This window comes from Nematostella vectensis, chromosome 6 (assembly GCF_932526225.1).
Source record: "Nematostella vectensis chromosome 6, jaNemVect1.1, whole genome shotgun sequence".
Lineage (NCBI taxonomy): Eukaryota > Metazoa > Cnidaria > Anthozoa > Actiniaria > Edwardsiidae > Nematostella > Nematostella vectensis.
In genome coordinates this window covers 15,016,536-15,030,955 of record NC_064039.1, presented here as the reverse complement: position 1 = coordinate 15,030,955, position 14,420 = coordinate 15,016,536, and the positions used below count along the sequence as shown (strand labels likewise).

Here is a 14,420-nt window from a genome sequence, read left to right as displayed (position 1 = left end):
GGCTGTGTTGGTCGTGCAGTCGGTATCAGTTGGGCTGGGTCGGTCATTCAGTCGGTGTCAGTTGGACTGTGTTGGTTGGGAATCCTGTGTCGATTGGGCTGTATCGATCGGGCAGTAGTGTCAGTTGGGCTGTGTTGGTCGTGCAGTCGGTGTCAGTTGGGTTGTGTCGGTCCGGCTGGTGGTCGCTGACAGTTGGTTTCATCGTTACCATTATTTTACCTTTTTGCATTTTCAGCTTCGTATAGGTTTTGTTGTAAAGGCCTTTTCTGCCCGGAGTACGGCATCCATCTGTCGCTAACAGTGGGTCGTGATTATGGTGGCTCGTACTACCAGCAAGTCGTAGTGAACGAGAACTTGACCATCTCGTGTGAAACACGAGCGCTCCATGTCACGCTACCAGCTGTCTTCCTGCCAAGGGACTATGCCATTAGGGTAAGTATCACAGGGAATACTTCAATTATCAAGTTTTCTAATGAAAGTGAAATACAATATCTGTAAAACTATATGGATTGAAAGAAAGGATAAACTGAAAAAACAAAATCAGGAAACAGGTGAGTGCAACAGAACAGATAAAATTAATAGAATTTGAAATTGCCCGATGACGATGTCATGGCATTAAAGCAAATAATCAGGGAAGTTTGCTAGGAACCTTGTTTATATCAGGTATATATACATACACGTACGTACACGTATCTATATGATAAACATAAAACATTACTGTGTTCTACCTTCTTAGATTGTGTACAGCTTTCCCGCGGAGCTAAAAAGATCTCATCAACGTCATTTAGGGAATTTGAGAATATTGGGTGAGCGAAGGTTTTCTATCGTGACTTTACATTATATAACAACAGGATCCACTACCAGCATCAACCCCGAATTGACGTTTTTGGTGCATTTTTCTCTTACAGAACGAACTCTAACAGAGTGTAACTTTAGCAATGGTTTATGCGAGGGTTGGTTCATAAATGACAACCCAAGTTTTTGGGCACTAAACTCCACTGGTAAGATGCTTCTGTAGTAGTACAGGAATTCCCCTACAATTGAATTTTTCGTTCTGCGATAGGGTAAAACTGCCCAAGAACTTGCGTTTCTTACCTCGATTTTATCCTTTTTCCAGAAAAAGCTCTATATATGGAACGTGCAGGGACCGCAACATTGGGCTCTGGGACCATTCCTTGGATGCCATCAGACCAGGATGTGCAGATATGCCTAAACTTCGACTACAAACTCGCCAGCGATGATCATTCGAGTATTGAGGTGCTGTTAGTGAGATCTAGTAACGAAAGGGTGTTGTGGTCACTGCATGGTTTTCATGGAAACATGTGGAAACGCGGAAACGTTTCATGGCTGCAACAGAGAAACTCGCAGGTAACTGACTAGACCTTGCAGTAGGGATTCTCTAAAGGAAACAAAGGAACGAGGTTAAGGGGATTTGGGAGAAGAATCCTTGAAGGTAGAGGAAGAGGAAGTAAAAGAGAAGGTGAACGAGGGTGGAAGTAGTAGAGAATGGTGCTTTGAGGAGGAGTATGCGGTAGTGAAGGATCACCTGAAGTGGTAGAGGCGAGAAAATAAGAAAGAAAATGATATGGGTACACGTTCATTGGATTTAAGGAAAAGTTGACAAAAAGGACTAGAAATACTAGATATATGAGATATCCAGATTTGAATTTTTAGAGTCAGTACCTGAATATTTTATTATAGTACAATTTCTCATGTTAATTTTTTCTGTTATTCCAAACTGAAATTGAAGATCTATATGTGTTTTATTTTATTTACAGGTTGTGTTTTCTGGGAAAGCTGCAAGTAATGCCTCAGCGACCGGTATTGCAATACGTGATATCCAGATCACTACTGAGGATTGCCTCTGTACCCCGGTAATAGCAGAGCCAGGTGAGACACCGATTGCCAATAAGCTCGTAATAACTAGATATCTGCATTGGGATTTATCACCTATAGCAACAAATAACTGCCCTCTTTCGAAATAGCCCCCACCCTGTCGAGCATCTTCTAGATTTTGTTTCCTTTTTTTCTCGTACAGGCTACAAATGTTTAGACCATCTCTTCACGTGCAATAACGGAGAGTGCGTTACAAAGACGTCACGGTGTAATGGTATGCGTGACTCGTGTGTGGATGGATCAGACGAGAGCGGTTGCACATGTGGTCTGCATGAGTTCCAGTGCAGCTCCGGAGAATGCATAGAGGTTGCAACATTCTGTGACGGGAAGAAAGATTGTGGCGATAGATTTGACGAAACACATTGTGGTAAGTGAGCTTGGTATTTCTTAGTATTTCTTTTTGAGAAGGGACATTTTTACATCATTAACATTAAACGGATATCAGATCACAAAGTTCCACTGGTGTCTTGTTTATACGCCCTTCTTTTAATGTGCCGTTACAAATGCAAATGCATGAAACAGCCGACATTGAATATTTGCGCTTTCATGTGTGTTTAGGGCTAAGCTGTTTCCGATACCTAGTAGTAGCTTACATCCGGTAAAGTACAGTACTGGCTTAGATTGTCTATTTTTGTACTGCTTTTCCGTTGTATGTTTTTGTAAGCACGAGTAAACATTTGTTGTTGTTGTTTGTGTTTGCATGCATACGCGTTTGGAACAGCGCATTAAAATAATGGCATCAAAACTATGCCTTTATTTGTTCAGTATTTCCTTGCCTCATTTCCATTCCCTGTTCTTTCAACTTAGAAGCAGCTCGCGCTCATTTAAACATTCTCAAACAGTTTGTCCGGGATAATAATGTTACCGTGCTCAACTGATCCGGCCTGGAATTCTAAACACCTGTTTTAGCAAGGCGTAGAAGTCATCAAACTTTTTTTTATATATTTTCAAGGTTCTCCATGTCCGGAGGTCTCGTGCCCAGATGGAACTTGTATGACGTGGTCAGAGGCATGCTCCAATTCTGGGCGTGTTGCTTTCGACGACGACGACAACAACAATGGTGATGTTAAACGTATGGTGATGTTTAAAATGGGGAAAAACAGCCAGTAAAGATAAAAAACTAACTGATATAGATCACTAGGTAACAAATAATATGATCTCGGCTTAGTGCGTAACTAATCTTATGTTGGTCAGCTGACTCTTAATAATTGACGGGACTGCTTACGTCATTTTTCCAAAAGGGTTTTGCAGTCCCTAAGGTAAAGAGTCAGCAACAGCCGAAGCCTGGACTTGGCAGCTCTTGCCTGAGAAGTTAAACCCATACAACTAAGCTGCCTAAGCTATTGTTTATACTGCAGGTTTAATTTTCGATAATAGATGGTAGTTATTGATAAAACCACAGCATCTTGCTTTATTTCGGAGACTAAAAAATGATTTGGGCTTGGCGCTCATTTCCAAGCTATTTTCCAATTGAATAAACGAATCATTAAGCCTTCCCCACAGTTCTTTGAGCATTCATGATATTGTTTTATTCGTCCTTTTTTTGGTTCAGGAAGCTGCCCCGTGTCAAGTGTTGTTTGCGAGACACAGGGTCGGGACTCCGCGGAATCTCAGTCTTGCAACACCGCCAGAATACGTAAGCTCAGAATACGTAAGCTCAGGATACGTAAATCCAGAATACGTAATTTCAGAATACGTAAGTCCAGAACACGTAAGTCCAGAATACGTAAGTCCAGAATACTTAAGTCCAGAATACGTAAGTCCAGAATACTTAAGTCCAGAATACGTAAGTCCAGAATACTTAAGTCCAGAATACGTAAGCCCAGAATACTTAAGTCCAGAATACTTAAGTCCAGAATACGTAAGTCCAGAATACGTAAGTCCAGAATACGTAAGTCCAGAATACTTAAGTCCAGAATACGTAAGCCCAGAATACGTAATTTCAGAATACGTAAGTTCAGAATACGTAAGCCCAGAATACTTAAGTCAAGAATACGTAAGCCCAGAATACTTAAGTTCAGAATACTTAAGTCCAGAATACGTAAGTCCAGAATACGTAAGTCCAGAATACTTAAGTCCAGAATACGTTAGCCCAGAATATGTTAGTCCAAAAAACATAAGTCCAGAATACGCAAGTCTAAAATACGTAAGTCCAAGATGACTCAAGAACTATTATTGCGTCCAAGCTTATTGCGTCCAAGCTTAGCCAAGCTTATGTTGAATAACTAAAATATTCATCAAGGTTTACACACTCCTTGTCTTCCAAATGAAATTTGTATCTTAGATCAAACGGTTTGAAAAGCCTTTTATTTATTTCAGGTCACTGTGGGTTCGAAGATGCCCTTTGTGGGTTAAACAACCAGGGATGGACTCGAAAAGTCGCAAAGTTTTCTGCTTTGCATAAAATAGTCCCAGAGGACCACACTTTACTAACCCCTGAAGGTAAGCAGACCCTGTGACAGGGTTACATAGCGGGAAGAGCTTTTTTTAATGTTGGAAATATGCAATTTAGACCCTGAAACCGCTTGGCTGCCATTGCTAAATCCAAAGCCGCCAAGATTTTCTTAGTTGCTTTTGATAACTGAAAGCAGGATCATATTTATCGTAGTTGCTTTTGTTTACTGTATACAAGGTCATATTTATCTTAGTTGCTTTTGTTTACTGTATACAAGGTCATATTTATCTTAGTTGCTTTTGTTTACTGCATGCAGAGTCATGTTTATCTTAGTCGCTTCTGTTTGCTGCATGCAGAGTAATGTTTACCTTAGTTGCTTTTGTTTACTGCATGCAGAGTAATGTTTATCTTAGTTGCTTCTGTTTACTGCATGCAGGATCATATTTATTTTTGTGGTCAACGGACGGGCGAACCACGGGAAACCTAACGACTCGCTGGAGCTCTCGGTCCCAGTCCCTCTGTCTGCAGTTCTGGTATAAGCTGCGCGGGGACTCGTCTATCGCCGTCTACAAAGCTACAAACAACACCAAGAGCCTCGTTGCTGTGTGGTCCGAGGAGGCCTGGGGCTCTTGGAGATTTGCGCAGACGTCGCTTAATGATGATTTGTATATGTTCCAGGTATGTCAAGCGTATTTATATGATTTGTATATGTTCAGGGTTTGTCAAGGGTACTATTTATATGGTTTGTATATGTTCAGGGTTTGTCAAGGGTACTATCGATATTATTTTTATATGTTCAGAATTTGTCAAGGGTACTATTTATATGATTTGTATATGTTCACGGTATGTCAAGCGTAATATTTATATGATTTGTATAAGCTCAGGGTATGTTAAGCGTACTGTTGATATGATTTGTCTATGTTCAGAATATGTCAAAGGTACTATTGATAAAACCCCAATCTTTCTTCCTAGATGGCATGGTGAGGACAAATGCAACACTGGAATTTATATATTGGCAATATTTTCAACCGAAAAGGATGTCTTGCTGCTAGCTCTACTAGATCAGCTTTGAAGTCTTGCGTTAAGATATTCCCTTCGTATTCCTTCGTTAGCTCTCCGAAAGGATATTCCTGCCCAATTTTTAGTTTGAAAAGTTATCTTGAAATTTGAACGTTGTTTTCCTCTAAATTAAAAATAATAAAGGATTGACTGATCAACATTTTTAATAATATTCGGCAGGCGGTCATCGACGGAAGTGCGCTTGGCGACGAGTCAGTAATCGCTCTAGATGACCTTAACATTGCACATGGCAACTGCTCTACAATTATCAAGCAACGTTAGTCATTTAATTTTGTATTCAAGGTTAAATCGGTGTGAATTTCCTTTAAATTTTCAAATATCAAATCCCATGTAGCTCGGTTGATATTGAACCTTATCCAGAGATATTCTTTGTAAAGTGGTCGTTTCTTTTCGGCTCATACCACTGGTTTGTTGTTTGAAAGAGATAGAGTTTGGGTATTATCATCAACCGTCATCATTGCCGCTGATTTTCCAGATTTCTTGAATTAATCCAGAAATTTTATTGGCCATGTGTAGGATATCCCGGATGTTCTTTTAGTGACGACACTTGTGAGTGGAAAATGGGCCAAAACTGGAAGATCTACAAAGATTGGAAGAAACCACAAGGTATTGCCACATACAGGGCTGTTGTTAAAGTGCTTGGTTCATAAAGGTTGAAGGTACAGTAGAACCCCACCCCACCCCCCTGATGCGATCTCTGAAGGAAATCAAAATTTGCTCGTGTTAGCGGGGTCTCGAGTTAACGGATGCTCGTAGCTTAAAGTTTAATTAAAATCATGAACAAGTTATTGTTTTATTATAAAGGATGAGTAGCAGTATTCACTCAGAAATAGTAATAGTAAACCATCGAAATGAGAATTATCACCGATCGAGGCTTTTCAAAGAGAACAGAGAAAATATTCGATAACCGGGAACAAAAAAAAAAAAAGAAAAAAAGAAAAGAATGGTTTTAAGTTTGTGAAGAAGAAGAGATGACTCAAAGCCGCATTGTCACCAGTTTACTTCCGGAGGCGGGTGGGAAACCTCAACGGATTCGGACGCTATTTACGCTATTTAACAGGTCATCCGCTATAAATTATCAGTCACAGCCTCATTTCAATAGACGCATTGCTTTTATATTTTTGAAATATTTTTCGCGTTTTCCGTTTAAAATCATCGGAGATTGTTACGTTATCGACCGGAAGTTAACTGGTGACTGCGGCTTTAAAACTGGGAACGAATCTAATGGAAATCAATCTCCTCTCCAGTAAACGAAGAATTTGTTGCATTTGTTGTCGAAGTAACTTGGTTCTACCTTATCACTTTAATAACGCTTTATGTATTCTATTAATATGGCATCCAGTTGCACCACTAAATTTAACGTATAATCCTAACTGAACATATCATATTCGCTCATTTTATAGTATATAGCTTTCCTCTTCATAGTCGCATTTTAGTCTATTACCTGTAATATACATTATTTTTATTCCTTTTTTTTCTATTTTACTCGATGTAAATTGTCTATCTAATAGACCGTAATTCGTCCTACCTGTACTACGACGGCGCCAGCGAAAACGAATCCAACATAACCAGTCCGCAGTTCAATCCATTGGTCGATGGGTGGCGGTGCTTTGGAGTGTGGTTCTGGAGCGATCAGAAGTACTACAAGCGCTTGATTACCGTTCGACTGGTTTATAGTGACTCTGTGATTGCATCTTTGTGGAGCTATCGCTCTGTGGTTAATAACGGTGTATACGTGCAGTTGCCGATCCCGCACATTGACACTCTCGTTAAGGTAAGGCTTCTATTTATACAGATCATTAACATTTGTTTAAGTCTACTTGTGCATCTACGTTTTAACTTAATGGTAAAGCTTAATTTCTATATATTCGTACCACTATCACAGAAGTTCTCTAAACAATCGAAATTACAGATACTAATACCCCCAAAGCTACTGGTTGTTTGACAGTCGTCTAGAAACATATATTGCTGTTCTCAGTTCTACAGGTCTCTTTGAATCCTAGATTTATTTCTGAAGTCTTGCCGTTAAAGTTTGTTTGAACCATCTTTGTTGGATTGCTGGCAGAGCCAGTTCCCTTGACTACCAGACGAAGGATATTGTACTTAGGAAAAGTACCTCGCAGCATCATTGACCATTGTTAGGATGGATAGTCATTCCAATGTTGTTGCAATTTGCACGAGGCCTCGAATACTATACATTTCTTACGCGGACACTCTATATCTTCTCTTTCCTCAGATTTCCATAGTTGTACAGAAAAGTCAGGTTGGTCCAAAGATTGCCTTCAAGAATGCAACATTTACTAAGGAGGCGTGCAAACCCATCACACGTAAGTTGTTTCCCAAGCCTTCAGATTTGATCATTGCTTTTTTCTAAGCTCGAGTTCTTTCCGTTGCCGTCATTAGCTATCGCCGAGTGCTACGACTATGCGCTTCTAGACTCCGTTGAGCGGCGAGTCAACAATACAAACGGTACCAACTGTGACGATGACTTGAACGGCCACACCACGTGGTACCGGATCACAGGGGATGCCGGGAATCAAATGCCAACCGACTGTGTACCCAGAGGCCATTGTGGCTCAGCAGGTATTAGCCCCATTAAAAATGTTTATCTACTGAAATATTTTTTTTTGCCTGGTAAAATTTTGATTCTGGCTATAGCCTGCACAGCATTAGTTATCTTCATTAGTTATCATCATGAGTCATCATTATTTTAACCATCACCGTCACCATTTTGATCTGTGATACGCCAAGGCACAATCCATCTTGACGGAGAGCATCCTCGTGGTCTCTACGAGTTGTCGAAATTGGACTACTGCTTGTCCACCAATTCATGCTGTAGTGCCAGGGAAAATGTTATGGTCCGGAACTGTGGCTCCTATTTCGTCTACAAGGGCATCGTCATCGCAAAGAACGACTGCCCAGCTCAAGTGTGCACTGTTTTTAAGGAAAGTGAGTATTGCTTGTTAGATACTTGTTACCTTTACATCTGAACCTATGAACTAGAATGAAAAGATGTTTAAAGTGAGGCGCTGAACACTAGAAAAAGGTGAACTACCTCCATCTAGAGATCCTAAATCCTGACCCTTTTTGGCTTTTTGGCGATGGTCGATCTTCAAAGCTGTCGTCTTAAGAATCGGATCTCGAACAAATTCAAGATGCCAAGATGGTTTAAATTGTTAGGCGAAGATCATAGCATTATTGAAAGAAATGAGCAGCGCAGAACATAAAATGATCAACAACTAAGGTCTTTAGGGGGTCTAGTCTGCCTCTGGTTTTGCTTTTTACTTTGATATTTTTTTGTAGTTAGAGACGATTTTCCTTTAGTATGACGTTATACTAAATTAAAAAAAAAAAAACAAAAAAAACAATAGAACTCGTTCATTTTCAGTTACCCCTGTCCAAGACAGGTCCAGTGAATGGGAATCTTGGATGAGGGTGAACGATAGCACATTGTGGAGAACAAGGAGCGAGAACGATCTTACAGATTCCAGCAATCAAGATCTTGAGAATTGGACAGCCTCAAGTTAGTCACGCTACGTATACAATATTTGTATACAGTCGTTTGACAAAAGGTTGTCATCAACCGGCTTTGCGACTACGCGACAAGCGCGCATGTAAGCATGGGTAAAAACCACTGAAGCGCTTAGCTGCATATATTAGCCACTGCATAACTTCAGACTTAGACGGTGTAGCGGTGGCTAATATATGCAACTAGGCGCTTCAGTGGTTTTTACCCATGCTTACATGCGGGCTTGTTGCGTAGTCGCAAATCCGGTTGATGACAACCTTTTGTCAAACGACTGTATAAACACCTCTTTTATATGAACGCTCTGCCAGGTGCTGTGATGTACATTAAATAAAATAAGATGAAATAAGATTTGAATTTTGAGTATAGTAATAGTTTTATGTTTAGGGGCTCTAGATCAATAAAATAAGACAAAAACGTATTTAAAACATTTTTAAATTTGAAAGACCGAAGACTAGTAATCAGAGTATTTCAGTGTCGATTGTTGAGTTATCATCATTTCTCTCCAAGCGCGTTTTGAATTGCTTCCAACAGACTCTTCGCAAGTAGAGCTCCTTCCGGGTAGCAGTATTTACGTATCTTTTAAATGCTATCGAGCTGAAGTTGAAGAGATGACATTATGTCTTTGGGTGAAGATTTCTAACGTGACGCTCGATGTGGAATCCTATTCGCCAGTCAGTCACTTGGGCAACTATGGCCTTCGGATCATAGAGAACAGTTTAACTGTGCTCATAGCAAACGTTAGCAGGTAAATTTGCCCCTCTCCCCCTCTTTCCCAGAAAATGGCGTGCTTGTGGTAATTGAACGCGAAGGCGCTTTACCTCGGATTAGGCCCTTCCCCCCCCGGTCATTTGCCTACCCAATATAGAATGGGATGGACATTGATAAAGAAAGTTTTTTTGGTCTTTAATAGGTCGGTCAATGTTTCTCTGACTGGGGACACATGGTATCACGTGTGTTTCACGTGGAAGTCCTCCTGGGGCTTATGGCACTTGTTTCTTGACGGACAAATCGTTGGTCATGGCCAGCACCTCGCCGACATGGTCAAAGTTCATGGTAACTTTACTGTAAATTTACATAAGTACATAAGTTACATAACTACAAAAGTGTTTGCTCCCACTTGGGGTTGCAAAGTAACAGATTTAGTAGATACCTAGTTGAGATAAGGTTGCACTAAAAATATTGTGTGTCGTAACACAATATGCCTCAGTTTTTTATGAGGCTTTGAGCTTCAAGGCTTTCAGCAACAAGGATTTAGAACCATATATTTGTTTATGTTTTTTTATTGTAACCCTATTTGGAATCAGCGTATTATGGAATATAGCTGGATATGAGTTCAGCTGAAGTTTTTTTTATCTATTAAACTTGAATTTTATCATTCGACATTCATCTAGTGCTAATGAATTGTAACCGTAACTAAAACAATCGGCGCGGCTCATCTGCATTCATTGGCACCAGAAAATCATGGTTTATACGAATTTTTAACATAAATACACAGTAGAATCACAAAAACTCCCCGTATTGACGTGTGATATTATTAAGCAGTTACAATAACAATTTGGAGTAATTTACATTAGGAAAACTGTTATTATTATGAGGTGTTCTTGTGCTCGGTTATCCTTAGAGTTTAGTCCGACTGCACTTTCACTCTTGGCATGGTTCTAACTTTTCCCCGTCTTACGTAATTGCGTGGCAATATTCATACTATAGTTGATTTTGATAGAAGGCTATTCATCCATTGAAGGAAGAGGGAGCATGTCTCTGGTCACAAGATCCACTAACGGCATCCTAATACCGAAGGCTTCTGTGAAACTGACCGGGTTCAACATATGGCCAGTGGCTCTATCTGGGGATTTGATCGGCGCCATGTCGTACGCTTGCTTGGATGAGCATGGAACGTTTGTCTCTTGGTCATCGCTTTACGAGCAGCTTCAATCAAAGGAGGAAGTCAAAACCGAACCAGTAACCTGTCTACAACATGCAGGTGAGAACCGGTTCGATGACACGAAACGTCATGTTCCAGTGTTGTAAGCGAGGTAATACGGACTTTGTGCTACGACGACCGCTACGCCAAAACACATTGGAATAAGCATTGGAATATTCATAATCTTCTGTATAGATGATTATGAATATTCACATCATAATCATCTATATAGATGATTATGATGGTGATTAAGGTGATAATAAGACAACGGCTATACACGATAAAACATGACCGAAACCAAAACCAGGGTCAAATAATTGAGGAATTATTCAACAATGGCGAATATAGTCAAATTTTATTCTAGTGTTAACTCCTTTCCTGTGACTTTTTTATCCATTTATTATTCAGGTCCCTCCTTGTCGTTAATCAGCAAGATAAACACCAATGTTTCGGATTCTTTCGAGAGCCTGTGGTTCAATCGAACCCAAGGCACGAACGCTCAATGCTTGGCCTTCAAGTACAGGATCGTGTCAAATGAAAGAAGCAGCCTGATTCTGTACCAGACGATAGATTACCCTGGCATACCTGAACGCCCCGTCTGGATAGACTACGGGAATAACGACAAAGTTTGGAGAACTGGGAAAGTTTGGATACCGACTTCATCTGCGTACAAGGTGAGCCGACGGATGTCCACCAAAGGGGGGACGACCTGAGATAATTTTTAGAAATCAAAGAATTTTGTGATCTCTTCAATACATAAAAAACGAACAACAACAAAAACAACAAAACGTCCGTACCATATCCCATCATTTATCAGCAAAGCACCACAGTAATTAAAAACACTAAAATCATTTATAATGAAATGATGTATTTTGTTTTTAGATACGCGTTCAAGGCAATCTCTTCGATGACGGATTTGTGTCCATTTCTGGGATGTATTACAGCTCTGATTACTGCGACTTAACACCATCAACAGCCATGAAAGGTACTTTGGGTAGTACAAACTGCAAAAATACTCCATTACACTGACTGTTGGCGAACTTATGTAATTTATAAAGAAAAAGATTATCTTTGGAGCGTACAATGCCAAAGTTGTTCTTGCTCTTTATTTTTGAAGCAAAGCTACCCATTCCATTTATTTCTATACCGGAAACTCATGTTTAAGGCTAAAAAAAGGGTAATACTTACTACTCCCTCACAATGGCGTATCTAATGCAACCATTTCTCATTCACAGCCTGCAGAATTATAATGACTACACCTAGCGGAGAGATATTCTCGCCAAATTACCCCGGATATTACCCAGGATTCATGTCGTGCACATGGCGAATCAGTGTACCTGTTGGTAACGTGATCAGACTCACTTTTATCATGTTTGACCTTGAGGATGACCCCTTGTGCGCCCGCGATTTCTTAGAGCTCATGGACGGCGGCCAAGATTCGCGCATGAGCATTGGGCGGTTCTGCGGGAACCGTTATCCGCTGTCCATAATGACTGCTACCTCCAGGCTCAAGATTGTGTTTACATCTACCGCATTCTCAGGCCGCCAAGGATTCAGGCTACGCTATGATGCGGTTGTAGGTAACAAGGCATTATTTTTTTACAGCAATTTTCAAAAGAAATTCCCTTCCTTGGCCCTTTTCCTCGTTTTACAACGAGCCTCTCACGCATTTAGACCGAACAATATCAAAATCTCAACTCAGGATGTGAGGTATAGCGCAACGGCGTTCTTTTCATGTTCCGTTCTAAATGGAAATGCATGGAAGTGAAGAAACAATACACTTCCTTTTTTATTTGCACGTTGTATTTGCATTTGGAACGGAACATGAAAAGAATGGCGTATACCCTAGGCCTTACGGACTAAACGCACGAGGTGGGATTTCGTTAGAGCTTTTAGGTTAAAAAAAGAGAGTTCAGTGATACGAATGAGAGAGAGAAATAATAAAAATATGTTCCGTTTGCTCGGATCGGGCGCCATTTTGGATCGCAGTAAACACGTTTTCTGGGTATTCGAGCATGTCTTTTGTCATTCCATTATCCGAGAACACATTTATTTTCTTATCAAAATATTTGTTTTCTCAGATCACAAGCTGCACTGCATTGCAGGTATGTATGTCGTTCCGACTGTCATAGCGTAGAGAGGAGAGAGAGGCAGGGGATGCCGTCAGAATCAAGTATACCAAATATACAGACATTATTCAAATTTTTATTATTGTTTTTTAATTAATATGAGAAAACATGGATAACATGAATCATATACTTACATTGCTGGAGAGTTTATTTTTAAAATTCTTTAACCGTTCTTCAAAAAAAGCCTGATTCTTTCATGTAATATTTGATCTAGGAAGATTACTGGTGTATCTTATGATATAGATTTAGATATGACATAGATCTGGGACTATAGCTTAGATATTGGGCTATAGCTTAGATATTGGGCTATAGCTTAGATCTGGGAAGGGCGAGAACAAGGTAGTTATGATCGGATAACGGTCTTGAGAGTTCACTCCGAGCTTATGCTGATATCTGAACGCTAAACCTGCTTGCAGCCATATACCTATTTTTGCTATGGTTGCCATTTTGTTTTATGCTGGCCGCACGGGCAAGCTGGGTTGAGATGAAATTTCTTATGCTTAAAATCAAAGAGTGAATTCCTGCGAGCAGGCAGGATGACGCTCTGATGCATAATTAACCCTAAGTTTAGGCCATTATTGACAATATGTGATGACACTTCACGTTATTTGTTTCGGTCTTCAAGGACTAGTTGAATAGGGTAGTTAAATAAAGTTACAGTTTAGATCTCATGTCACTGCTTTCCAACAGACTGCCCACCAGAGATCACGTGTTATAGATCTACTAGCGGAGTCGTTGTCTACGGAACCACTTTGTTCGCGATCCCTAAGAGATTACCTGAGAGCACCGCGGTCGTGTAAGTACAGCTATGGTCTGTCTTCTGTTAAGTTCTGTTCCCCCCTCCCGCATCCCTCCTCCCCTTTTCCTTTCTTGGGGCCAGATCCTTTTTTGTTTAAACATGTAAATGTGTGAAGCTGTTAAACCCTTTTTTCTAAACAGCTTGTTTGCCAAAAACGACATTAATGACCTAAAGGCGACGGACTTTAGTGGCCTTCGAGAGATCAAATACCTGTAAGTAAATTATACAGATAATCATTTTCTTTGTCATCATTATCATTATTATCGCCGACCGCTATTTCATATATTTTTTCTTCTTATATTTTATAGTGATTTGAGCTGGAATAAGATACTTCGAGTCGACAAGAACGCTTTCAAATTGGCTTCAAATCTTCGTGTATTGTGAGCGAGAGTTGTTCTTATTTTTTCTTAGCAGCAAACCATTTTGAAAATTACGTAAGTTCTCTTCTGTTTGTGATTTTAGAAAACTGAACCACAATCCCATCAAGTTTATCGACCCTGAAGTCTTCCAATTCATGCCAAACCTACAGAAATTGTAAGTGGATGCGTGTCTCATAGCATGATCATTCATGATACATTAACTTCGTATAAATACTATTTTTGTCAGAGATATTGTTACATGCATTGTATAGGGGGAGGATGATCAGCAAAGTTTATATTATATTTCCTTTG

General features: G+C 40.0%; 1 protein-coding gene across 3 annotated transcripts in view; it reads left to right on the top strand.

The window, feature by feature from the left end:
- The window catches only part of LOC5515157, a 48,950-nt gene that overhangs the window by 24,697 nt on the left and 9,833 nt on the right, over window positions 1-14,420 (top strand). The window contains exons 17-44 of one of the 3 annotated variants that reach the window (XM_048728991.1): window positions 236-432; window positions 737-806; window positions 909-1,001; window positions 1,118-1,368; window positions 1,779-1,890; window positions 2,039-2,263; window positions 2,849-2,968; window positions 3,449-3,607; window positions 4,216-4,338; window positions 4,728-4,969; window positions 5,531-5,627; window positions 5,888-5,977; window positions 6,883-7,145; window positions 7,608-7,698; window positions 7,775-7,954; window positions 8,123-8,320; window positions 8,760-8,894; window positions 9,432-9,645; window positions 9,811-9,953; window positions 10,621-10,881; window positions 11,230-11,495; window positions 11,704-11,806; window positions 12,057-12,401; window positions 12,903-12,926; window positions 13,641-13,746; window positions 13,890-13,961; window positions 14,058-14,129; window positions 14,212-14,283. In XM_048728991.1, coding sequence (XP_048584948.1) covers window positions 236-432; window positions 737-806; window positions 909-1,001; window positions 1,118-1,368; window positions 1,779-1,890; window positions 2,039-2,263; window positions 2,849-2,968; window positions 3,449-3,607; window positions 4,216-4,338; window positions 4,728-4,969; window positions 5,531-5,627; window positions 5,888-5,977; window positions 6,883-7,145; window positions 7,608-7,698; window positions 7,775-7,954; window positions 8,123-8,320; window positions 8,760-8,894; window positions 9,432-9,645; window positions 9,811-9,953; window positions 10,621-10,881; window positions 11,230-11,495; window positions 11,704-11,806; window positions 12,057-12,401; window positions 12,903-12,926; window positions 13,641-13,746; window positions 13,890-13,961; window positions 14,058-14,129; window positions 14,212-14,283 — 4,324 coding nt within the window. The remainder of the gene's footprint in view (window positions 1-235; window positions 433-736; window positions 807-908; window positions 1,002-1,117; window positions 1,369-1,778; window positions 1,891-2,038; window positions 2,264-2,848; window positions 2,969-3,448; window positions 3,608-4,215; window positions 4,339-4,727; window positions 4,970-5,530; window positions 5,628-5,887; window positions 5,978-6,882; window positions 7,146-7,607; window positions 7,699-7,774; window positions 7,955-8,122; window positions 8,321-8,759; window positions 8,895-9,431; window positions 9,646-9,810; window positions 9,954-10,620; window positions 10,882-11,229; window positions 11,496-11,703; window positions 11,807-12,056; window positions 12,402-12,902; window positions 12,927-13,640; window positions 13,747-13,889; window positions 13,962-14,057; window positions 14,130-14,211; window positions 14,284-14,420) is intronic. The other 2 variants (XM_048728993.1, XM_048728992.1) reach the window with 2 other exon arrangements.